This window comes from Nerophis lumbriciformis, linkage group LG23 (genome assembly GCF_033978685.3).
Source record: "Nerophis lumbriciformis linkage group LG23, RoL_Nlum_v2.1, whole genome shotgun sequence".
Taxonomy (NCBI): domain Eukaryota; kingdom Metazoa; phylum Chordata; class Actinopteri; order Syngnathiformes; family Syngnathidae; genus Nerophis; species Nerophis lumbriciformis.
The window spans coordinates 34,251,244-34,277,509 of NC_084570.2; the positions used below are offsets into that span (position 1 = coordinate 34,251,244).

General features: G+C 39.7%; 1 protein-coding gene across 1 annotated transcript; it reads right to left on the reverse strand.

The window, feature by feature from the left end:
- Positions 1-387: 387 nt before the first annotated feature.
- On the reverse strand, positions 388-21,009 carry LOC133622569 (keratin, type II cytoskeletal 8-like). The gene is made up of 9 exons (XM_061985403.1): positions 20,557-21,009; positions 10,316-10,524; positions 8,660-8,720; positions 8,487-8,582; positions 8,240-8,404; positions 4,845-4,970; positions 2,560-2,780; positions 2,449-2,489; positions 388-656 (listed from the first exon to the last, which is right to left on the reverse strand). The coding sequence occupies exons 1-9, from the start codon at positions 21,007-21,009 to the stop codon at positions 388-390; spliced, it is 1,641 nt and encodes a 546-aa protein (XP_061841387.1).
- Between the last annotated feature and the right edge of the window lie 5,257 nt (positions 21,010-26,266).

Consider the following 26,266-nt stretch of genomic DNA (forward strand, 5'->3'; position numbering starts at 1 on the left):
ACTCCAAGAGACGCTGTGTGGCCCTGGGTGCGGCTCCCCCACCCAGAATGCAGGCTCCAACCTGTTCCTGTTGCATTCTTTTCATCCAACATTGGCTTCCTGGAATTACGCTGCATGGTGTGACAGAATGGCCTTCATAACCTTTATTGTGTATTGTTGACTTCCTTTGGAATCAGGAGAGTTGCGCGCTTATTTATAAATAATTAGGGTAGCAACTTGGCAAGTGGACACAAACTGACAAAATACATTTTGCGAAGTTTGATTTATTGAGGTCAGGTTTTTAAAAGCTATACCACATTGCCATCTGGTGGATACATGCATGTACTGACGCGCCTTCCATTTGAATTGATTGTATCTTTTTTTTATTTCTCCAAATCAAACCAAGGCTCACTCTTCAGCCGCTGCCTCCACCTGCTCCTGCTCCTGCTCTTTCTTCTCCTCCACAGCGGGGACCTCCACCTTCACCTCCACCTCCTCCTTCTTCCCCTCACTGGCGGTCACCACCGTCTCTGACTTGGTGACTGTGATGGTGCTCTTCACTGCTGCCCCCTCGTGGCCGGAGGCGGAACCTCCGCTGGCCTTGACAGCGCCGAAGGAGCAGCTCATGTAGGACGGGGTGCGAGAACTCTCCAGACCATAAGTCTTGTAGTTTAAAGCTGTATATTCATAAAAAATAAAAAATAAACATCTGTTAGACATTTAGATGATCTTAATGTGTATTTTTCTAATTGCAGTGGTAACTCAACTTAAGAGTGTTTTGAGACACGAGCTTATTGTTTTTGCTTTAAGTTACAAGCATCTTCGCCGGGAGTTGGCATAGCAAACGTTACATTGCATCTGCCTAAAACATCTGGTCTTACTCGCTAGCATTAGCTTACACTCGGAAAAAAACGCTAGGTTGAAATATACCCAATTTGGGTCGTTTTCTACCCAGCTTCTGGGTCATTATTGGACACAACCAACCAGCAAGATGGGTTAAATATTCAACCCAAATGCTGGGTCATTTTAACGGTAATGCTGGGTTAATTCTAACAAGTATATTGGTTAAATAAATACTCAACCCAAATGCTGGGTCATTTTAACGGCAATGCTGGGTTAATTCTACCAAGTACATCGGTTAAACAAATACTCAACCCAAATGCTAGGTAATTTTAACGGTAATGCTGCATTAATTCTTCCAAGTACATCGATTAAATAAATACCCAACCCAAATGCTGGGTCATTTTAACTACAAAGCTGGGTTAATTCTACCAAGTACATCGGTTAAATAAATACTCAACCCAAATGCTGGGTCATTTTAGCTGCAATGCTAGGTTATTTCTACCAAGTACATCGGTTAAATAAATGCTCAACCCAAATGCATTGGTCATTTTAACGACAATTCTGGGTTAATTCTTCCAATTGGTTAAATAAATACTCAACCCAAATGCTGGGTCATTTTAACTACAAAGCTGGGTTAATTCTACCAAGTACATCGGTTAAATAAATACTCAACCCAAATGCTGGGTCATTTTAACGGCAATGCTGGGTTATTTCTACCAAGTACATCGGTTAAACAAATACTCAACCCAAATGCTGGGTCATTTTAACTGCAATGCTGGGTTAATTCTACCAAATAAATGTAGAGTTTTTTTTCATGTTTTTGTAGTCCAAACTCCGTGACGGGCAGAGGTCGGTATTTCAACTTGTTGTTTTTTAAACTCGGCGCCAACCAGTAACACAAAAACTACCCGACCCCTTAGAAATAACCCAAAATATGACCCAACAGGCCCAACCCAGCATTTGGGTAGAAACAAATAACCCAGCATTTTTTTACTGTGTATAGCTAGAGATCCACACAACTTTGTTTTCAAGCGTAGGTGAGCGCGAGGGACAGTGCTGAGAAGAAGAAATGGACAATATTCATTGAATTAAGGAAGGAAATCGTCAGCTTGGCAAAGCAATTCGGGCGTATCACTGCTAGGCTGCGGCAAAACAGCCAAGAACGACGGACATTTAACAAATTAAATATGGAAACGGTGCTGATGGTGTGTTTGACGGAAGCTGGAATAACACACTATTTCTATGTCTATTTTACGGAGGACTGTAGTCAATCATAGAACTGGCACCCAATGTTATTTAAAAAAAAAAGTATTCATTTTGAATTGAGAATCTTTTTGAATCGAGAATCGATTCTGAATCGAATCATTACCCCCCAGAATCGAATCGAATCTTGTGGTGCCCAAAGATTGACAGCCCGAGTAAATACTGTACATTATTTTCACATGACTTCATAAAACATGTGTGGTAGTTAGTAGTCCAGTCGGTGGTATTGTTTTGATACAATATTGATTAGCTAGAAGTTTGTTTTTATTTCAAATGCATCTCACAGACGTTTTGAGGGAGACTATTTGAGATTGGTCACAGTAACTTGAGGTACTACTGCGTGGGAAAACATGAAATACGCACAAGTCACTTTGGACACGTTGGTCTTGATTCCAGCTGCCAGCCTACAAAGAGAAGGAGATGATGCATTATTACATGACGTCATGACGATGTCCATGCTGGGTGACCCCATACCTGTCCTCCTCTCCCTCCAGCAGCTTCCTGTAGGTGGCGATCTCGATGTCCAACGCCAGCTTGACGTTCATCAGTTCCTGGTATTGGCGCACCTGCAGGGCCATGTCCTGCTTGGCCCTCTGGAGGGCTTCCTCCAGGTCTCGGATGCGGAGCTTGGCGTCTTTCACCGCCAGCTCACCGCGCTCTTCGGCCTCCGCGATCTGAGCCTCCAGGCTGTTGATCTGCACAAGGAAATAGTTTAGCAATGGAGAAAAGTCTGGTTGTTCTACTTAATAGTACACAGTATTCAACCAAGTAGTGCACAGTATTCTACTGAGTAGTACAAAGTGTTCTACTGAGTTGTACATTGTGTTCTGCTGATTAGTGCACAGTATTCTACTGAGTAGCACACAGTATTCTACTGAGTAGCACACAGTATTCTACTGAGTTGTACATTGTGTACTGCTGAGTAGAACACAGTATTTTGCTGAGTAGTGCACATTATTCTACTGAGTAGTGCACAGTGTTCTACTGAGTAGTACACAGTGTTCTACTGAGTAGTACACAGTGTTCTACTAAGTAGCACACAGTGTTCTACTGAGTAGTACACAGTGTTCTACTGAGTAGTACACAGTATTCTACTGAGTTGTACATTGTGTTCTGCTGAGTAGTGCACAGTATTGTACTGAGTAGTGCACAGTGTTCTACTGAGTAGCACACAGTGTTCTACTGAGTAGCACACAGCATTCTACTGAGTAGTGCACAGTGTTCTACTGAGTAGTACACAGTGTTCTACTGAGTTGTACACAGTGTTCTACTGAGTAGTACACAGTATTCTACTGAGTTGTACATTGTGTTCTGCTGAGTAGTGCGCAGTTTTGTACTGAGTAGTGCACAGTATGCTACTGAGTAGTACACAGTGTTCTACTGAATAGCACACAGTATTTTACTGAGTTGTACATTGTGTTCTGCTGAGTAGTGCACAGTATTCTGCTGAGTAGTACACAGTATTCTACTGAGTAGCACACAGTATTCTACTGAGTTGTACATTGTGTTCTGCTGAGTATTATACGGTATTTTACCGAGTAGTACACAGTATTCTACTGAGCAGTACACAGTATTCTACTGAGTTGTACATTGTGTTCTGCTGAGTAGTACACAGTATTCTGCTGAGTAGTGCACAGTATTCTACTGAGTAGTTCACAGTGTTCTACTGAGTAGTACACAGTGTTCTACTGAGTAGTACACAGTGTTCTACTCAGTAGCACACAGTATTCTACTGAGTAGCACACAGTATTCTACTGAGTTGTACATTGTGTTCTGCTGAGTAGTACACAGTATTCTACAGAGTAGTGCACAGTAATCTACTGAGTAGTATACAGTATTCTACTGAGTAGCACACAGTATTCTACTGAGTTGTACATTGTGTTCTGCTGAGTATTATACGGTATTTTACCGAGTAGTACACAGTATTCTACTGAGCAGTACACAGTATTCTACTGAGTTGTACATTGTGTTCTGCTGAGTAGTACACAGTATTCTGCTGAGTAGTGCACAGTATTCTACTGAGTAGTTCACAGTGTTCTACTGAGTAGTACACAGTGTTCTACTGAGTAGTACACAGTGTTCTACTCAGTAGCACACAGTATTCTACTGAGTAGCACACAGTATTCTACTGAGTTGTACATTGTGTTCTGCTGAGTAGTACACAGTATTCTACAGAGTAGTGCACAGTAATCTACTGAGTAGTATACAGTATTCTAATGAGTTGTACATTGTGTTCTGCTGAGTAGTACACAGTACTCTACTGAGTAGTGCACAGTATTCTTCTGAGTACTACATTGTGTTCTGCTGAGTAGTACACAGTATTCTACTGAGTAGTACACAGTATTCTTCTGAGTAGTGAATTGTGTTCTGCTGAGTAGTGCACTGTATTCTACTGAGTAGTACATTGTGTTCTGCTGAGAATTACACAGTACTCTACTGAGTAGTGCACAGTATTCTACAGAGTAGTGCACAGTATTCTACAGAGTAGTGCACAGTATTCTACGGAGTAGTACACAGTATTCTACAGAGTAATACACAGTATTCTACCCAGTAGTACACAGTATTCTACCGAATAGTACGCAGAATTCTACTGATAAGCACACAGTATTCTACTGAGTAGTACGCAGTATTCTACCAAGTAGTACACAGTATTCTACCGAGTAGTTTGCAGTATTCTACTGAGTAGAACAGAGTATTCTACTGAGTTGAGTAGTACACAGTATTCTACTGAGTTGTACACATTATTCTAGTACATGCACCTGGGATTTAACCATGTCGATTTCAGACTGCAGTCTCATGATCCTGCGGTTCATGTCGGCGATCTCTGCTTTGGTGGACTTTAGGTCGTCGCCACATTTGCCTGCAGACTCCTGCATCTCTGCGTACTGGACACACATCAATGATGTCACATGTCATGTGTTCATTTATTCAACATATCAATGATGTCACATGTTCATGTGTTCATTCTCAATACAGCGTTTCACATCTCTTGTTGGTAAGAACAGGGCTTCTTAACCTTTTTGACCTCGGGACCCAACTTGTCCACTACACAGAGGGCCGGGGCCAACACAAATATTAACAATGATCGTATACAATAATAACATCTAACCTGCTTACAGTTTACAAACTTGTTAAATGGTATGAAACCTTGTTTTAATCATTAAGAATATTATTTATTTAACAAATAAACCTTAGGCTTTGGTCAGGCTGATTAGAAAAATACCAAAATTATTACAAACAATATACTACATAAGAAGGGACACATAAAAAGACCAGGATGTTGTGCTGAAATAAATCAACCTAATTAATAATAAATAGTTTTAACTAAACTGTCAATACAATTAAAGTGTAAATTAAAATACAGCTTCAGTATTTTAGTCATCATTTTTGCGCTTAAGAAATGTCTCTATGTTTGTTGGACATTGTCATTACTGCCACACGGACCACAGCTGAGGAAAAGATTTCATCTGGCGGCTCTCGAGGAGGAGCTGGCGGCCCAAAAGTGAAGTGAATTACATTTATATAGCGCTTTTTTCTAGAGACTCAAAGCGCCTTACAAAGTGAAAGCCATTATCTACATACTTAAGTTGCATTTAACCAGTGTGGGTGGCACTGGGAGCAGGTGGGTGAAGTGTCTTGCTCAAGGACACAACAGCAGTGACTAGGATGGCGGAAGCGGGGATCGAACCTGGAACCCTCAAGTTGCTGGCACGGCTGCTCTGTCAACCGAGCCAAAAATGTAGGAATTTTTTTTTTTTTTTTTTGCAACGATAATATTTCATGCATACTGTACATTTATATATGTAGGAAATAATTATTGAACATATTTTAAATAAAAAAATGTTTATTAGCTTTTTTCTTTCTTTCAAAGTTATTTTTATTAATTTCACATTTACATTAACATTTATTAGCTTTTTTAATAATTTTTATTGATGATTTCATGTTCAAAATGAATCATACTTACTAGCCTTTTTTTCTCGAATGGGTATTTTTTTTTAAACAAGAAATGACTCAAGCAAGCAAGTAAATATTGTATGTATATATATATATATATATATATATATATATATATATATATATATATATATATATATATATATATATACATATACAAACAAGCAAGTAAATATTGTATGTATAAAAATAAATACATTAAAAAGCTAATAAATATTTTTTAAATACATGTTTAATTATTTCCTACATGTACAAATATATATATATATATATATATATATATATATATATATATATATATATATATATATATATATATATATATATATATATATATATATATACATACAATATTTACTTGCTTGCTTGAGTCATATATATATATGTATATATATATATATATATATATATATATATATATATATATATATATATATATATATATATATATATATATATATATATATATACCGTATTTTCCGCACTATTAGCCGCACCTAAAAACCACAAATTTACTCAAAAGCTGACAGTGCGGCTTTTAACCCGGTGCGCTTTATATATGGATTAATATTAAGATTCATTTTCATAAAATTCGGTCTCGCAACTACGGTAAACAGCCGCCATCTTTTTTCCCCGTAGAAGAGGAAGTGCTTCTTCTTCTACGCAAGCAACCGCCAAGGTAAGCACCCGCCCCCATAGAACAGGAAGCGCTTCTTCTTCTACTGTAAGCAACCACCCGCCCGCGTAGAAGAAGAAAAAGCGCGCGGATATTACCGTACGTTTCATTTCCTTTGTGTGTTTACATCTGTAAAGACCACAAAATGGCTCCTACTAAGCGACAGGGATCCGGTTCATGAAAAGACGCAATCTCTCCATCCGCACACGGATTACTATTTCACATCAACTGCCTAAAGACTTTCAAGAAAAGCTGGCTACTTTCCGTGCATATTGTAAAAACAAGATAGCTGAAAAAAAGATCCGGCCAGAGAACATTATCAACATGGACGAGGTTCCACTGACTTTTGATATTCCTGTGAACCGCACTGTGGATACAACGGGAGCACGTACGGTGAATATTCGCACCACAGGGAATGAGAAGTCATCCTTCACTGTGGTTCTAGCTTGACATGCTAATGGCCAGAAACTTCCACCCATGGTGATATTCAAAAGGAAGACCTTGCCAAAAGAGACCTTTCCAGCCGGCGTCATCATAAAAGCTAACTCGAAGGGATGGATGAAGAAAAGATGAGCGAGTGGTTAAGGGAAGTTTAAGTTTACGCGAAGAGGCCGGGTGGCTTTTTTCACGCAGCTCCGTCCATGTTGATATACGATTCCATGCGCGCCCACATCACGCTGGTTTTAATATATTATTAAAGTTTGACTGACCTATTTGACTGTTTTTTTGACATTCCTTTAGCGCAGTTAACACGGGGCGGCTTATAGGTGGACAAAGTTTTGAAATATGCCGTTCATTGAAGGCGCGGCTTATAACCCAGGGCGCCTTATGGTGCGGAAAATACGGTATATATATATTTGTACATGTAGGAAATAATTAAACATGTATTTAAAAAATATTTATTAGCTTTTTAATGTATTTATTTTTTATTGACAATTCCATGTCCACACAATGTCCACACATACCTGTTTTATCATTTGCTGAATGGGTGTGTTTTGTTTTTTCTAACTACAAAAGTAATTAGCTAAACACTGTAAGATTTTTTTTTCCCAAGTAGAAAAAAAAGAAATAAATAAATAAATAAAAAATAAAAAATAAATAATGAATAATAAATAAATAAATTATATATATATATATATATATATATATATATATATATATATATATATATATATATATATATATATATAGGAAATACTTACATATTTTTTAGTTTTTGTCATGTATTACTATTTCCCTTTTATTACCGCCTTTTTACATTTTTTATTAAATGTTTTTTTTTTTGTAACTGTATATGACCCAAGTAAATTGCTATAAATATTTTAAAAATACTTATATCATATTTTTTAGCTTATTTTCATATATTACTTTAAAAAATTCCATACATTATACCCTTTTTTTATTTTATTGAATTAAATGGGTACTTTTTAAAAAGATATACAACCCAAGTAAATGGCTGTATCCTGTAAGAAGTAGTTGTTTAAGTAAACATTACATATACATATATATATATATATGCTGTACCTTGGACTGGTACCATGATTCGGCCTCAGCTCTGCTTCGATTGGCGATGTCTTCATACTGAGCCCGCACTTCAGCAACAATGGCGTCCATGTCAAGGCTGCGGCTGTTGTCCATCTCCACCACCACCGACGTGTCCTTGATCTGACTCTGGAGCTCTTGGATTTCCTGCAGAGGGCAGAGCCAAGGACATGGCAGGACCAGGAAGGACACGGACGACTAATAGTCTGAGGTAAACAAAGGTTTTTACGGCGTCATAGATCTGCCTCAGGAAGTCCAGTTCGTCAGAAAGTGCGTCCAGTTTGGCCTCCAGCTCTGCCTTCACCAGGTAGGCTGCATCTGTGTCCTGCATGGTCAACAATCATCCTTACATCAAGTCACAACTAATATTATTTTTTTTTTAGAGGTGGACCTGATACAAACCTTCTTTAGGAGGACAAAGTTGTTCTCACAGTCGTTGCGCTTGTTGATCTCATCCTCGTATCTAACAAAAAAAAGTCCATATGTATTCACAGTGAAATATGTCAACATGATGCAAAAATACCCTATTTTTGGGACTTTCATTTTCCAACGCTTTGGACCCTGCGGTTTATAAAACTGCGTGGCTAATTTATGGATTTTGCTTAGCTAACGGCCATAAAGTTTTCTATTCAACAAATCATTTTAATACTACAAGAGACACTGAAAAGGTGTGTCATTTTTTGTTTGTGTCATCTTTTGGACGAGTTTGCTTACTGCAGGGTTGAAAATGTACTTCCTGTTTTGTGTCTCGAACCTGAAGTATAACCGTCCATAGCATCCTGCTTCGAAAAGATTCTTCATTTATCGCTCCGAGCAACGTTTGTAAGATTTATAATATAACTAAAAAAATCTTACTTACCAAACCGTCCCACGTGTGATGTCTGTAGGAGTGTTTTCATGCATATTTGTATGTGCTATTTAATGTAATCAAGCTAGCGTTGTTAGTATTAGCTAGTATGCTAACACATTTACGAGTGTCATTCTTTTTGTATTGTTTCACTTTCATAAATTCACCAAAACGTCACAGTGGAGTTGTTGAGTCTGTTTTGCTGATTGGAGAGCTAGCTTGCGCAGCTAGTGGATCTATGACCATGACTTCTGTTTTGTTTGATCAGCCGTTTTTCTGCCGTGTTACAGACACTGTTTGGAAACAATTAGGTATGTAAATAACAATTTACAAAATATTTCTGTGCAAATAGCTTATTTCACAATGTACCTGTACCTGTACCTATATGGCTATACATAACGTATATATATGACTATATATAATGTATATATATGACTTCTGTTTTGTTTGATCAGCAGTTTTACTGTTTTGTTCCAGACACTGTTTGGAAACAATTAGGTATGTAAATAACAATTTGCAAAATCTTTCTGTGCAAATAGCTTATTTCACAACGTATTTATCTGCGGCTGATTTATGGAAAAAAATATTGTTTTCTTAAATTTTTTTACCAGGTGCGGCTTATGTGCACTTTATAGTACAGAAAATACGGTAAAAAAAGTGTTCCTCCTATGCTGCCTTTCCACAGAAATCCACTTATTAATTGAAGCAATACCTATAAAACGCAGCTGTTTCCTGTACAGTGCTCTTATTTTTTGTTTCCACTTCCTGTTTGCCTCCGTCACTCCTCTAGTCTGAGCGCTGGCTGGCTCACCTGTGCCTGGTTGACAATCAGGACACACCTGTCCTTGCTGGCTGTCCTACCTCAATGAGGTGCATAGCTGTCCTCATACCTCCTTGCTGCACTAGTCTTGGTGTTTACCCTACTTGCACTTCTCCTGCTCTCCCTGTGTCCTGGGGTCCAGACCTACAACACCAACACGGACTGAACTATTTTCCTAAATGTATTAATTTTTGCATTTTTAACATTAGCCTACTCTATGTGTAATTCTTATGTGCAATTTTGTATGTGCAATTACAAAAGGTGCTATTTGTTTACATTGTCTATTTGCCTTATATTCAAATAAAATATTGTTTTTTTTAATGGAATTGAACTGATTTAGAGATCTATTTAGTGAGTATCGCCAACCTAAGTGGAAAACAGCGTCACTCACTTGGTCTTGTAGTCCTCAACCAGACCGGCCATGTGGTGCAGGTCCGATTCCAGTTTGACCTTTTCGTGCCCCAGGTTGTCCGCCTGCTGGCGCAGGTTGGCGATGTAGGCCTCGAACATGGCGTCGATGTTGGAGGGCGCCGTGGTTTGCTCTTGCAGAACTTTCCACTTGGTCTCCAGCATCTTGTTCTGCTGTTCCAGGAAGCGCACCTGCAGAAGGGGCAATTATTTAGGAATAATAATGGGGGTTATCCTGGTAGCAGTGTTCTGGAAATCACTTTTAACAAGTAGTGAATTATTATTATTATTATTATTTTTTTTTTTTTCTTTATTTGTATTTATTTATTTATTTATTTTATTTTGGGTTTTTTTTCATATTTGTTTTTAATTTTGTAATGAATTATAGTTACTTGTTACATTTACTTTACCAAAACAAGTAAATGAATTACTATCAGAATTACTCTTTCATTACTAGGGAAAGTAATTTATACCTTACTTCAAAAAAAGCTTCAAATATCTTACGTTTGTGTCTCAATTGTTTGTGCTTTTTAAAGGCGGGGGCCTTTTTTTTGTTAGCTTTAACAGTTAGCAGCGGCAGTGTATTGGCTTTGACGCCAGCTCTTTGGAATCTTTTTTAACCGGATTGTGTTACCTCTGGTTAATAAAGAGACTCAATGGCTGTCATGTCTTCTTGTCAACAAACGGGGTATTGTTTGGACAGCAAGTAATCAAACAAAGGCTCCTAATTAGTCTGCTGACGTATGCAGTAACATATTGTGTCATTTATGTACCATTTATTGTGTCTAAATTATGAGGGACAAACTGTAAAAAATGGATTACTAATCTACTTGTTCATTTACTGTTAATATCTGCTTATTTTCTGTTTTAACATGTTCTATCTACACTTTTGTTAAAATGTAATAATCACTTATTCTTCTCTTCTTTGATACTTTACATTAGTTTTGGATGATACATCAAATTTGGGTATCGATCCGATACCAAGTAGTTACAGGATAATGCATTTGTCACATTCAAAGTCCTCATATGTCTAGGGACGTATTTACTGACTTTATAAACATGGTATGAATTTAAAAAAAAGGAAAAAAGATTTTGTGACAATACTTGGTATCATTACAGTGGATGTCAGGTGTAGATCCACCAAAGGCATTTGTTTACATTCAGGGGTGCTAGCTTGCTGTTAGCGGTGAGCTATTGTATCCTCCTACGGTGTGTAGTGAAGCAGGTTTAGCTATTCCTCGCCCTGCAGTGATTATGGTACTTGTAAGAAACATACTTTATTTGTCGCCATGGAGGCAAAGATTAGTGATTTAGAAGTAGCTAAAACACTGTGGATGGATGTTAGCCGCTAGCTAGCTAGCCATGTCTTAAAACACCTCTTCCTGAGGTTTCAGTGTTATAACTTCACCTTTATCTTTACTTTTTACACCAAAATGCACCCATTCCCCCTTTTCTGTCTACACACTGTGTCTGCTTGTAAGTACTCTATGTGTGCTCTGCTGAACATGCTTCTCTGCTCGTAAAACCCGCAATGTCATGACGTGACGACCCGCCGTCATGCCCGTTAAAAAAAAAAAACATTTGGGGTAACACTTTATTATGGGGAACATATTCACCATTAATTAGTTGCTTATTAAAGTAACAAAGACTTAATTTAGAGTTATTTGGACACTAGGTGATTTGTATTTTTTTTTTGTTTGTTTGTCATAAAAAAATACAATCATGTGTGCTTACGGACTGTATCCCTGCAGACGGTATTGATCTATATTGATATATAATGTAGGAACCAGAAATATTAATAACAGAAAGAAACAACCCTTTTGTGTGAATGAGTGTGAATGAGTGTAAATGGGGGAGGGAGTTTTTTTTGGGTTGGTGCACTAATTGTAATTGTATCTTGTGTTTTTTATGTTGATTTAATTTTAATTTTTTATTTATTTGTTTTAATTTATTTATTTATTTTTTTAATTCTTGTGCGGCCCGGTACCAATCGATCCACGGACCGGTACCGGGCCATGGCCCGGTGGTTGGTGACCACTGCTGTACAACTCTACATTACACACAGGAAAACACCAAAAAACTGTGATGTGACAGGTGGTGACAGTACTCTGAGACAAGAGCTAAAGTGATGCATGCTGGGGTTTGAATTAATATCCCACAATTGCCAGAACGACTTTTACCGTCAGTATTGGCTGCTGAGTTACATTTTTCAATGTTTTCTGCTGGTGGTGTGCCTCCGCATTTTGTCAATGACAAAAAATGTGCCTTGGCTCGAAAAAGGTTGAAAAACACTGAAATAGATTACCAGTGAAAGTTATGATATAGTGGTGTTATTTGGAAGTCTGGTATAGACACTGATGAATGCACTGAATGAAATGAGTGTGTAGAGGGGCGGGTCCATGGAGAATGCATGAAGAACACAAGAATAGGTTCACTGTGTGGAATGCATGATTGACTGAAAGAAAAATGAATGCTTCTCCTCTGACACTCATATCACATGGATTATTTCATAGTTCATTGTGAAGACATGAATAACGACTGTACTCATGTCCCATTGATTATTGCACAGTCCATTGTGAAGACATGGTAAATGGGTTATACTTGTACAGCGCTTTTCTACCTTCAAGGTATTCAAAGCGCTTTTACACTATTTCCACATTCACCCATTCACAAACACATTCACACACTGATGGCGGGAGCTGCCATGCAAGGCACTACCCTCGAACCATCAGGAGCAAGGGTGAAGTGCCTTGCTCAAGGACACATTGGACGTGACTAGGTTGGTAGAAGCTGGGGATCGAACCAGGAACCCTCAGGTTGCTGGCACGGCCACTCTCCCAACGGCGCCACGCCGTCCCCTAACACATGAATAACAACTGTACTCATGTCTCATGGATTATTGCACAGTCCATTGTGAAGACATGAACACAACTGTACTCATGTCACATTGATTATTGCACAGTCCATTGTGAAGACATGAATAACAACTGTACTCATGTCCAATTGATTATTGCACAGTCCATTGTGAAGACATGAATAACAACTGTACTCATGTCCCATTGATTATTGCACAGTCCATTGTGAAGACATGAATAACAACTGTACTCATGTCACATGGATTATTGCACAGTCCATTGTGAAGACATGAATAACAACTGTACTCATGTCCCATTGATTATTGCACAGTCCATTGTGAAGACATGAATAACAACTGTACTCATGTCACATGGATTATTGCACAGTCCATTGTGAAGACATGAATAACAACTGTACTCATGTCACATGGATTATTGCACAGTCCATTGTGAAGACATGAATAACAACTGTACTCATGTCCCATTGATTATTGCACAGTCCATTGTGAAGACATGAACACAACTGTACTCATGTCACATTAATTATTGCACAGTCCATTGTGAAGACATGAACACACAACTGTACTCATCTCACATTGATTATGTCATAGTCCATTGTGAAGACATGAACACAACTGTACTCATGTCACATTGATTATTGCACAGTCCATTGTGAAGACATGAACACACAACTGTGTGACAATCCCCTGGGCGGGGTCAAACACAACAAGGGTGCATGGGTGTGTAGTTTTTACAACGGCATGTGACTTTTTGTGTAGTTTTTTGACACTAGTGGGCCACAGGTTAACTTCCTTGCCCACATTTCTTAGCGGGGCCTCCTCAAACAAGAACAGCCATGCGTGGCAGATAACCTCCAGATAACAGCTGATCAATTACAGGGAGAGTTGGCGTCCGTCTGCAGGCTGACATCAAACCTTATCATCATGGCAGCTCAATAAAGTTTGTTCAGAATTTACTTCAATCAATAACGGAGCAGCATCTCCTCATCCGTGTCTCACTAGTGCAACAACAACGCCCGAAATGTGTCCCGTGAAAAAACGTCCGAGCGGAACTCTCTAATAACTAAAGTTCATTGGGTGAATAATGTAAACTCACTACACCGGTATGTTTTAGCGCTTTCATGGCGAGTTTACTGACAGATATAAGTAAGAACTTTACACTACTTTATATTAGGAATGGCAACAGTGGAGGATGAATGTCCCATAACAAGAAGATAGACAAAAACACTACGGTGTCGGCACGGACTACAATGGCGGAAGAGCGCAAATTTTCAGGACTTATGCAGATCTCAAATACACATCAGCAGGTACCAAAGGGTAAGAAAAGTTGCTTTTGCATAATATTGTGAAACAAAACGCCAGAAAATATGTCTTACCTTATACACACACCATTATACTCCTGTCGAAGCACAGCACAATCCTAATTTTCCAAAGTCGTACCAAAATATTTTGACAGATTTTTGAGCGCCTTGTGTAATGTTCTATATTCTCAATGGAACATATAAAATGGATGTCGTTGTGGCTTGTGCAGCCCTTTGAGACACTTGTGATTTAGGGCTATATAAATAAACATTGATTGATTGATTGATTGATATTGCAGTCTGCACGTATCTCTTATGCGTGACTGCCATCTACTGGCCACACTTAGCATTACATCATGTACCAAATAAAATTGCTTCGAGGTCGGTAAGCAAAACCAAAATGATGCCGCACATTAGGCGCACCGGGTTATAAGGCGCACTGTTGATTTTTGAGGGGGGGGAAAAAGGATTTTAAGTGCGCCTTATAGTCCAAAAAATACAGTATATGTTTGGACTGATGAGCCCAATTCTTCTTGTAACGGCTTTTCCAACATGTCCCAGGTTCCAAACCAAAGGCCGCGGGCTGAGCCAGCACAGGTGGTGCACTTTCAAACGCAACTTCAACTTAAGTATCTCAAAAAATAGATTTATTTGCAAAAAGGTCTTCTTGCCACGGTGAACAAAATTGAGTTGAACTGCATACAAAGCTATAAACAGAAAACTAAGGCTCGAGTGTTACGTTAGAAGTGGTCAAAAACTGTTTTCACCGCCAGTCTCTCAACCTAATAATTGTCCAATTAGTTCCACCTGTGCACCTACATGCTCTCACATAGGTGCTGAAAATGACACACAACGTCAATGACGCTTTATAATTCAATAAATTAACTTGCAATATATCAAAACATATTTTCATGGCAATTCCAAAAAATATTTAACTTAATAATATATGCAGTACTAGAAAAGTATAAATAACCAGAAGTGGGTAGAGTAGCCAGAAATTGTACTCAAGTAAGAGTACTGTTACTTTAGAGATTTATTACTCAAGTAAAAGTAAGGAGTAGTCACCCAAATATTTACTTGAGTAAAAGTAAAAAGTATGTTGTGAAAAAACTACTCAAGTACTGAGTAACTGATGAGTAACATACACACTCATATATATATATATATATATACATACATATACATTGATATATACAGTATATCATTTATATGTATTTATTTTGCTGTTTTTGTTTACATGTTAAAGGTGTTTTAATGAATATACATGCATGTTTAACATATAGATTCCTTTCTTTAATGAAGACTAGAATATAAGTTGGTGTATTACCTGATTCTGATGACTTGCATTGATTGTAATCAGACAGTAGTGATGATAATGTCCACGTTTTCAAATGGAGGAGAAGAAAAGTTCCTCCTTTCTGTCTAATACCACATGAAAGTGGTGGGTTTTTGGCATCCTATTTGTCCAGCTTCCATATTCGTTTTTATACACTTTACAAGAAATATATTGGCGTCAAACTCCGTAGCTTGCTAGCTTGTTTGCGCTGGCTTTCGGAGACTCTTGTTTTGAAAGCGCAGGCGCGATGGAGCGGCACTTTTATTGTGAAGACAGGAACGTCCTCATGTGCGGTCAGTCTTGAGGCTTTTGATGGGATGTACGGTTGAAATAAAAAAAGTATATTTTTTCCTTCACACTTTTGATTGATTGATTGATTGGAACTTTTATTATTAGATTGCACAGTACAGTACACATTCCGTACAATTGACCACTAAATGGTAACACCCCAATAAGTTTTTCAACTTGTTTAAGTCAGGTCATGTGACCACCTGGCTCTGTTTGATTGGTCCAACGTCACCAGTGACTGCATCTGATTGGTGGAACGAAGTGAAACGTCACCAGTAAGGCAGGCACTTTGAAGGTCTGTCTGACAGACCAAAACAAACAAAGCGTGCATTAACAGATCGATAAAAATTAGTAGCGAGTAGCGAGCTGAATGTAGATAAAAGTAACGGAGTAAAAGTAGCGTTCCTTCTCTATAAATATACTTAAGTAAAAGTAAAAGTATGTTGCATTAAAACTACTCTTAGAAGTACAATTTATCCCAAAAGTTACTCAAGTAGATGTAACGGAGTAAATGTAGCGCGTTACTACCCACCTCTGTAAATAACACAACAATGGCTACCACAAACATAATTAGCTAAATTAAAATGCAGTAGCGCAGTAGGCCCAAGTATTCATCAAGCACCACCACAATGACCAACACCAAAGTGCAGTAGCGCAGTAGGCCCAAGCCATCTTTAAACCATAATAATATATGCAGGACTAGAGAAATATAAATAACACAAAAATGGGTGCCACACTTCTGTTTTGTATCTGGACTATGTTGCCATGGATTGTTGAAATTAGTTCACGCTCATGCGCAATCATTCCTTAAATCTAATGGCCCCGACTCATGAGACTGTTTTATTATCAGTTTTACGAAATCTGTTTTAATTACCGGACAATAAGCCACTATTTTCTTTCCTAGGCTTTGAACCCCGCGGCTTGTAAAAACGTTGCAGCTAATTTACAGATTTAGCAAATAGTTTTCATAAAACACATGCAAATACACTCAAATGGTGCATTATTGTTTGTGCTATGGCGCCATCTTTCCGTGAATGCCTTCAAGTGTTTCCTGCCGTTTAAAGCTTTGAACCGGAAGTAGAAGTGTCGTTTTGTCTTTTCGTCGTAAATAGCATATAGATTCTCCATTCATCACTCCAAGCAACGTTTGCAAGATTTACAATGTACTAAAACAATTCAGATTTACTAAACCGTGTGTGATGTCTGTAGGAGTGTTTTTATGCATATTTGTACGTGCATTGTGATGTAATCAAGCTGGCGTCATTAGCAATAGCTAATATGCTAACAGGTTTACGAGTGTGTGTGTTAGTGTTATTAACTTACAATGGCATTCTTTTTGTATTGTTTCCGTTTTCACAAATTCCTTTAGCTGATTGGAAAGCTAGCTTGCGCAGCTGGTGGGTCCATGACGTGGACTTCTGTTTGATCAGCCGTTTTACTGCCGTTTTACAGACACCATTTGGAAAGAATTAAGGTATATATGTAAACATTTACAAAATATTTCTGTGTAAATAACTCATTGCACGACGTATATAGCTGCGTCTTTTTGTCCAGTGCGGCTTATATATGGAAATAAGTCATTCTTACTCAAATTTAGAGGGTGCGGTTTATAAATCGGTGCGCTCTACAGTCTGGGAAGTACGGCGTTCATTGAGAAGTTAGCACTTTTTGTTCGCACGAAATTCCTCTGTTTCTGTGTAGCATCTCATTATACGAATGGACCTACGATAAAACAGCAGTATGTTCTAGCATTTGCAAAGTTAGGGGTGCTCTAAAAAATCGATTGACTTCCTAATTCCAATTTTAAATCATTCTGATTGCAATTCGATTCATATTTTTCAAAAATCTTTAATAAAATATATTTTTTTAAATAAAATAAAATACATGTTTTTAAAAAAAAAAATTCAAAAATACATACACACTGGACAAGTTGCCACCTATTTTTCAAAAATATATTTTTCAAAAATACATTTTTCTAAAATATAAATTTCTAAAATATATTTTTCAAAAATATATTTTTCTAAAATATATTTTTCTAAAACATTTTTTTCGAAAATATTTTTTTCAAAAATACATTTTGTAACCTGTTTTGAAAAGGTTTTATCATAATTTGTAAACCATATCTTGTATGGGGGTGGCGTGGCTCAGTTGGTAGAGTAGCCGTGCCAGCAACCTGAGGCTTCCCCAGCTTCCGCCATCCTCATCACGTCCGTTCAATCAATCAATCAATGAGCAAGAGACTTCACCCTTGCTCCTGATGAGTCGTGGTCAGTGCCTTGTGAATGTGTGTGTGTGTGTGTGTGTGTGTGTGTGTGTGTGTGTGTGTGTGTGTGTGTGTGTGTGTGTGTGTGTGTGTGTGTGTGTGTGTGTGTGTGTGTGTGTGTGTGTGTGTGTGTGTGTGTGTGAATGGGTGAATGTGGAAATAGTGTCAAAGCGCTTTGGAGTACCTTGAAGGTAGAATGGCACTCTACAAGTATAACCCATTCACCATATCGGTTTGAGGTTGAGAATTGAGAATCAAATCGTCACCCCAAGAAATTAATTTTGAATCAAATAATTCCCATTCCTATTAAAAAAAAAAAAAACTTTTACATTGTACGTTTTACTTCACCCATGGTGGTTGCAGCTTTGGCCCGGATGCAAGTCTCGAGTTTTGTGTGTTGTAATTTGCACTCAAATGAGCTTATGTTGCTTGAGGTTTTTTTCTGGTCCCAAACTGAGCTCCTATGTGGCGAGAGCTTCACTTTTCTCCCCCTTCCGCCATGTTTACCTTTCCTTCGTACCCCTTTAAAGGGTGCCGCTAGTTTGTTACCCTTCAGACTTCCTGTTCTGTCTACTCCTGTTCTTGGACAGCTTGTAGTGAAAACTAATATATTTGTACTTTTTCAGTGCAATGACTATTAAGTTATATTCTATTCTAATATTCTCAAATTCTTGCACCTTTTTCAGGGTCGCGGTTCTGTGTAAACGGCACCGAAAGGGTTGCAGCAAGTCAGACGTGCACGGTCCTCTAGTCCACGGCTAAGTTATTTCCTGTCCTGGCAAGTTGAATACCGCCATACGGGCAACATCCCACCTTTGTTGTGGTGTGGCTACTAAGTCCAAAGGTGGACTTCATCCCCCATTCCGTGCCAGAGCCGCTTATACGGACCAACAGTGAGACAACTTTGGTGTAAACATATCTCACTTTGCTGGGTACTAGTGTTGTCCCGATACCAATATTTTGGTTACCGGTACCAAAATGTATTTCGATACTTTTCTAAATAAAGGGGACCACAAACAAATGTCATTATTGTCTTTATTTGAACAAACAATCTTAGGGTACATGAAACATATGTTTATTATTGTAATTTAGTCCTTAAATAAAATAGTGAACATACTAGACAACTTGTCTTTTAGTAGTAAGTAAACAAACAAAGACTCCTAATTAGTCTGCTGACGTATGCAGTAACATATTGTGTCATTTATCTACCTATTATTTTGTCTACATTATGAGGGACAAACTGTAAAAATGGATTATTAACCTACTTGTTCATTTACTGTTAATATCTGCTTATTTTGTCTTTTAACATGTTCTATCTACACTAATAATCACTTATTCGTCTCTTCTTTGATACTTTACATTAGTTTTGGATGATACCACACATTTAGGTATCGATCTGATACCAAGTAGTTACAGGATTATTCATTATTTATAATTAAAGTCCTCATGTGTCCAGGGACATATTTCCTGGCTTTATAAACATAATAAAATTTGCTTTTTTACAAAAGAAGATTTTGTGATGCTAAAAAATATCAATTTAATCATAGTAGCATCGACTAGCTACACTCTTGTTCTTGGTATCATTACAGTGGATGTCAGGTGTAGATCCACCAATGCCGTTTGTTTACATTGTGACACCGGTGAGGTACGGTGTGTAGTAAAGCATGTTTAGCTTTTCCTCGTCCTCCAGTGATAATGTACTTGGAGGCCAGGATTAGTGATTTATAAGTAGCTAAAACACTGCCGACTGCGGATGGATGTTAGCTGCTAGCTAGTTAGCTATGTCTTAAAGCACCTCTTCCTGAGGGTGTTTCATTGTTATAACTTCACCTTTATCTTTACTTTTTACACCAAAATGCGTCCGTTCTCCCTTTTCTGTCTACACACTGTGTCTGCTTGTAAGTACTCTGTGTGTGTGAACTGCCGAACATACTGCTCTGCTCATAAAACCAGCAATGTCACGACGTGACGACGACAGGGGGTCGGGGGGTGGTGGACCGGTACTTTTTAGAGGCAGTATATTACCGAATATGATTCATTAGTATTGCGGTACTATGCTAGTACCGGTATACCGTACAACCCTACTGGGTACCGCATAAAAGACACAGATAGGAAAATAATGTAGATGTAAAAAAAGAGGCTTTAACAGTAACTGACTGACCTTGTCAATGAAAGAAGCGAAACGGTCGTTGAGGGTCTTGATCTGCTCCTTCTCCTGGATGCGGACCGCCTGGATGGTGGGGTCAAAGTCCAGGTTCAAGGGAGCCAGCAGGCTCTTGTTCACAGTCACTGTCGTGATGGGAGCCACCACCTCCTGGGCCATGCCACACCCCATGCCTCCACCAAAGCCCACAAAGCCAAACTCTAACCCCCCGGCCCTTTGGGCTGACCCCCCGACGACATACCCACCGGCTACCTTGAACCCCCCGGCGCCGACCGCGGCGCCGCTGCTGCCTATCCCGCCGTAAGAGCTGCGGACGGCGCAGCTCTGCCGGGCGCCGCCCACACCTCGGCCGCCGTAGCCGGAGAAGGAACGGCTACTGAAGCCCTGGCCTGGGCCCCTGGATGAGGACACGGTGGTTAAGGTGGTGGTCTTCAAAGCTCGGGCAGACATGGTGGCAGCGAGGAGCAGGTTCAGAGACTCAACTGAGGGTTGTGGAGTCCAGCAGATAGACCATCCCCGGGTGTTTGCTGCTATTTATCTGAACATGGGAGGGTCCTTTCTTGTCCGTGATTGGCCGCTGTCCTCAACATGGCATGAGGTGTGGGGATGGGTGGTGGTGTCAGTTGCACATTTACAGCATGTCAAGAACGAAACAAGATTTTCTCTGCGGACCACCAAATGACACCTGGCTACGGCTAAACAAACAACATACTCTGAAATTCATTATTGGCAGATCCCCCTCGACAACCCCAACAGGGACAAGCGGTAAAAAAAATGGATGGATGGATGTGATGGCTGATGAGTGTATATGAATTCAAGTTAAAGTTAAAGTACCAATGATAGTCACACACACATGCTAGGTGTGGCGAAATTATTCTCTGCATTTGACCCATCACCCTTGAGGGTGAGGGGAGCAGTGAGCAGCAGCGGTGGCCACGCCTGGGAATCATTTTTGGTGATTTAACCCCCAATTCCAACCCTTGACGCTGAGTGCCAAGCAGGGAGGTAACGGCTCCCATTTTTATAGTCTTTGGTATGACTCGGCCGGGGTTTGAACTCACGACCTACCCATCTCAGGGCGGACACTCTAACCACTAGAAACACTGAGCAGGTTATTGCGGGTATTTGCACAACTGGGAGGGGTCCAGTTTCTGTACAAATTCATGCACCTTCACGATATTTCAAAGAAAAACTGAAAAACTGGGTGTAATATGCAATTATTTTGTATGTGTTTTTCACTTTTCTCAACTTTTTCTTTAAAAGCCTAACCGGGGACGAGGGTTGCAAATTAGCCTGTGGCTAGAAGTCTTCTGTACTTTGACATGGCTTTACCTATGTTTCATTGTACTGTCCCTTGTCAAATAAATACATAAAAGACTGGCTGTACGGAACTCTCTAATAACTAAAGTTCCTTGGGTGAATAATGTAAAGTCACTACACCAGTATGTTTTAGTGCTTTCATGGCGAGTTTACTGACAGATATAAGTTAGAACTTTACACTACTTTATATTAGAAATGGCAACAGCAGAGGATGAATGTCCCATAACAAGAAGATAGAGAAAAAGAAGAAGCTTACACTTCTGTGTCGGCACGGACTACAATGGCGGACGTGCGCAAAGTGTAAGCTTCTTCTTGTTATGAGACATTCATCCTCCGCTGTTGCCATTTCTAATGTAAAGCAGTGTAAAGTACTTACTTATATCTGTCAGTAAACTCACCATGGAAACACTAAAACATACCGGTATAGTGAGTTAACATTATTCACCCAAGGAACTTTAGTTATTAAAGAGTTCCGTACCGTCAGTCTTTTATGTATTTATTTGACAAGGGACAGTACAATGAAACATAGGTAAAGCCATGTCAAAGTACAGAAGACTTCTAGCCACAGGCTCATTTGCAACCCTAGTCCCCGGTTAGGCTTTTAAAGAAAAGTTGAGAAAAGTGGAAAAACACATTCAAAATAATTGCATATAACACCCAGTTCCGTTTTCCGTTGACAAACAAACTATTGCCAAGTTGACATTGCTATATCCTCCATGGCAAATATGCCATCTGAAGTCCAACCTTAGCAATAACGAGGAGACGCGAGGATTTTTTAGCCTCCTCCACTTTGCCACACTTCTCACACTAGTGACATATTGCGAGGCAAATTATGTTCGCCCTGTGCGATGTGCTCCCCAACCCCCGGCTCGCGGCCATCGACCGTATATGTCTCAGAAATGTGACGAAAACATCTTTATCGACCGAGTTTCTCTGCCCTCGAGATAAAAATCCACATTAAACATTTTTTACAGGCGGCACATTGCAAGGAGGCGCTGACATTCCTTCTTTATCAGGTGAGTGCAGAGCAAACAACGTTCTTTTTTCCCCCTTGGCCCACCTTCGGTCTTCAACATCCTACACATAACATCCAACATAAGGAGAGGTTGCGAACAACCGGAACTAAATGTCAACATGCTGGAAAGTTAAACTCGTTATTCACTCACAGCCACTTAGAAACCATAAATTCTCCACCTTTGCCTTATTCTTTCTCCTGGAGGAAAGTGGGCGAAGATGCCGAGGCTCAGATGGCGAGTCTATTAGGAGGACGCTTGGTATGAAGTCGTGAAGTGCCACGCCGTGTGAAGAATGTGCTGAATGGCACACATACATGCGACAAAGTCAAAGAGGACGAGATGAGCAAGAAGCTAGAAGAAGAAGTTAAAGGGGAATTGCACTTTTTGGGGGGGAATTTTGCCGAGAAGGTTTACCGTATTTTAAGTTAAAGTACCAATGATTATCACACACATACACGAGGTGTGGCGAAATTATTCTCTGCATTTGACCCATCATCCTTGATCACCCCCTGGGAGGTGAGGGGAGCAGTGAGCAGCAGCGGTGGCCGTGCCTGGGAATCATTGTTTGGTGATTTAACCCCCAATTCCAACCCTTGATGCCGAGTGTCAAGCAGGGAGGTAATGGCTCCATTTTTTAAAGTCTTAGGTATGACTCGGCCGGGGTTTGAACTCACGACCTACCGATCTTAGGGCGGACACTCTAACCCAAGGGTAGGGAACCTATGGATCTCGAGCCAGATGTGGCTCTTTTGATGACTGCACCTGGCTCTCAGATAAATCTTAGCTGACATTGCTTAACATGATAAGTAATGAATAATTCCGCTGGTAATCACAGTGTTAAAAATAACGTTCAAAATATAAAACATTCTCATGCATTTTAATCCATCCATCCGTTTTTTTCTACCGCACCTGTTCAAGAAGTATTTTATTTATTTTTGGTTAGCTTCAGGAAAACAATGTTATTAAAAAGAATAAGAGACTTATTATACTCTAAAAATGTTGGTCTTACTTAAACGCATTTAGTTCTATTCAGTGTTAAAAAATATTATGTGGCTCTCACGGAAATACATTTTAAAATATTTGGCTTTCATGGCTCTCTCAGCCAAAAAGGTTCCCGACCCCTGCTCTAACCAGTAGGCCGTTTTCAGACTATAATCCTTTCATTTTCATGCCCCTCTCCTTCATGGAGGGGGGTGGGGAAGGCACAGGTTTGGTGGCCATGGATGAAGCACTGGCTGTCCAGGGTCGGGACCCAGGGTGGACCACTCGTCTGTGCATCGGTTGGGGACGTCTCTGCGCTGCTGACCTGTCTCCGCTAGGTATGGTCTCCTGCTGGCCCCACTATGGACTGGACTCTCACTATTATGTTAGATCCACTATGGACTGGACTCTCACTATTATGTTAGATCCACTATGGACTGGACTCTCACTATTATGTTAGATCCACTATGGACTAGACTCTCACAATGTTATGCTAGATCCACTCGACGTCCATTGCACCGGTAGGCCGGGGGGGGGTCCCACATCTGCAGTCCCCTCCAAGGTTTCTCATCGTCATCCCATTGGGTTGAGTTTTTTCTTGCCCTGATGTAGGATCTGAGCCGAGGATGTCGTTGTGGCTTGTGCAGCCCTTTGAGACACTCGTGATTTAGGGCTATATAGGTAAACATTGATTGATTGATTGATTTTCTCAAAACTCGACAGTGCGCCTTATGTACGGAATAATTCTGGTTGTGCTTACCGACCTCAAAGCAATTTTATTTGGTACATGGTGTAATGATAAGTGTGACCAGTAGATGGTGGTCACACATACACTATATTGCCAAAAGTATTTTGGCCACCTGCCTTTACTCACATATGAACTTGAAGTGCCATCCCATGGAATTGTCCAAAATGTTTTGGTATCCCGGAGCATTCAAAGTTCATTTCACTGGAACTAAGGGGCCAAGCCCAACTCCTGAAAAACCAATCCCACACCATAATTCCTCCTCCAACAAATGTAACACTCGGCACAATGCAGTCCGAAATGTAGCGTTCTCCTGGCAACCTCCAAACCCAGACTGGTCCATCAGATTGCCAGATGGAAAAGCGTGACTCATCAGTCCAGAAAAGCCGTCTCCACTGCTCTAGAGTCCAGTGGTGACGTGCTTTACACCACTGCACCCCACGCTTTGCATTGGATTTGGTGATGTATGGCTTAGATGCAGCTGCTCGGCCATGGAAACCCATTCCATGAAGCTCTCTGCGTACTGCACGTGGGCTAATTGGAAGGTCACATGAAGTTTGGAGCTCTGTAGCAACTGACTGTGCAGAAAGTCTTTGCACTATGCTGACCCCTCTCTGTCAGTTTACGTGGCCTACCACTTGGTGGCTGACATGCTGTTGTTCCCAAACCCTTCACTTTTCTTATAACAAAGTTGACTTTGGAATATTTAGGAGCGAGGAAACTTCACGACTGGATTTGTTGTACAGGTGGCATCCTATGACAGTTCCACGCTGGAAATCACTGAGCGCGGCCCATTCTTTAACAAATGTTTGTAGAAACAGTCTCCATGCGTAAGTGCTTGATTTTATACACCGGTCCAAGCAGGCCCGGCCCTAACCAATCTGACGCCCTAGGCAAGATTTTAGGTGGCGCCCCCCCACATCGGCAGTGAAGTGTATATACTCACAAGAAACCGAATAGCTTTGTCTTTGACCTTTTTTTTTTACTTACAACTATACCTAATATATAAAGGGGTGGAAAAGTGACTATTACCTGCAGGGCAAACATTAGCTAACCAGAAGGCAATAACAATGTAAACAAAAACACCTGCTTAAAAGATCTAATACAAATGTCCCTGAGGAATGTAAGGTGGGAGTACTGTAATTACCTAACGTTACATTATTATTTTCCATAACAATTTAGCCCCCTCCACAATATTAACCCGACGTTAAAACAGAACTAGCTATTTATTGATTAGCAATTGCCGAATCATGTAACATTAGCTTAATGCTAAAAAGCCAGGTTACTATCACATTCTGTAACAGACAAATAATTTCATGTAGGCTAACGTTACCTACCTGCTACCTCTGTCTTTTCTCGTTTCTCCTCCTCTTCTTTTCTCTTTTTTCTTCCCTGGGCACCTGACAGTTTTGGCCGTTTTGACATCTTGTGTTGATTTTTTGATGTGGTGACGTCCAAAAAGAGACATGATACGGGAAGGGAGGGGGCGCACCGTGCGGGGGGAGGGGGGGGGGGGGGGGGGCGTAATGTTGTAACAAATAATATTTCTATTAAATAGGCTTTAATTTGCATTTTAATTAACGTGGGATTATTTTTTGTATTTAGAAATAATAGTACCAACTTTTTTTTTTTTTTTTTTCTCCAA

What these genes read in the sequence shown, in the direction of transcription:
- LOC133622569 (XM_061985403.1), bottom strand. Translation starts at nt 21,009, where the DNA reads ATGTCTGCCCGAGCTTTGAAGACCACCACCTTAACCACCGTGTCCTCA. An exon ending in TGAGGCAGATCTATGACGCC is followed by an intron (nt 8,405 to 8,486) that starts GTAAAAACCTTT and finishes TGCCCTCTGCAG; the next exon opens with GAAATCCAAGAGCTCCAGAG. An exon ending in CAACGTGTCCAAAGTGACTT is followed by an intron (nt 657 to 2,448) that starts GTGCGTATTTCA and finishes ATGAATATACAG; the next exon opens with CTTTAAACTACAAGACTTAT.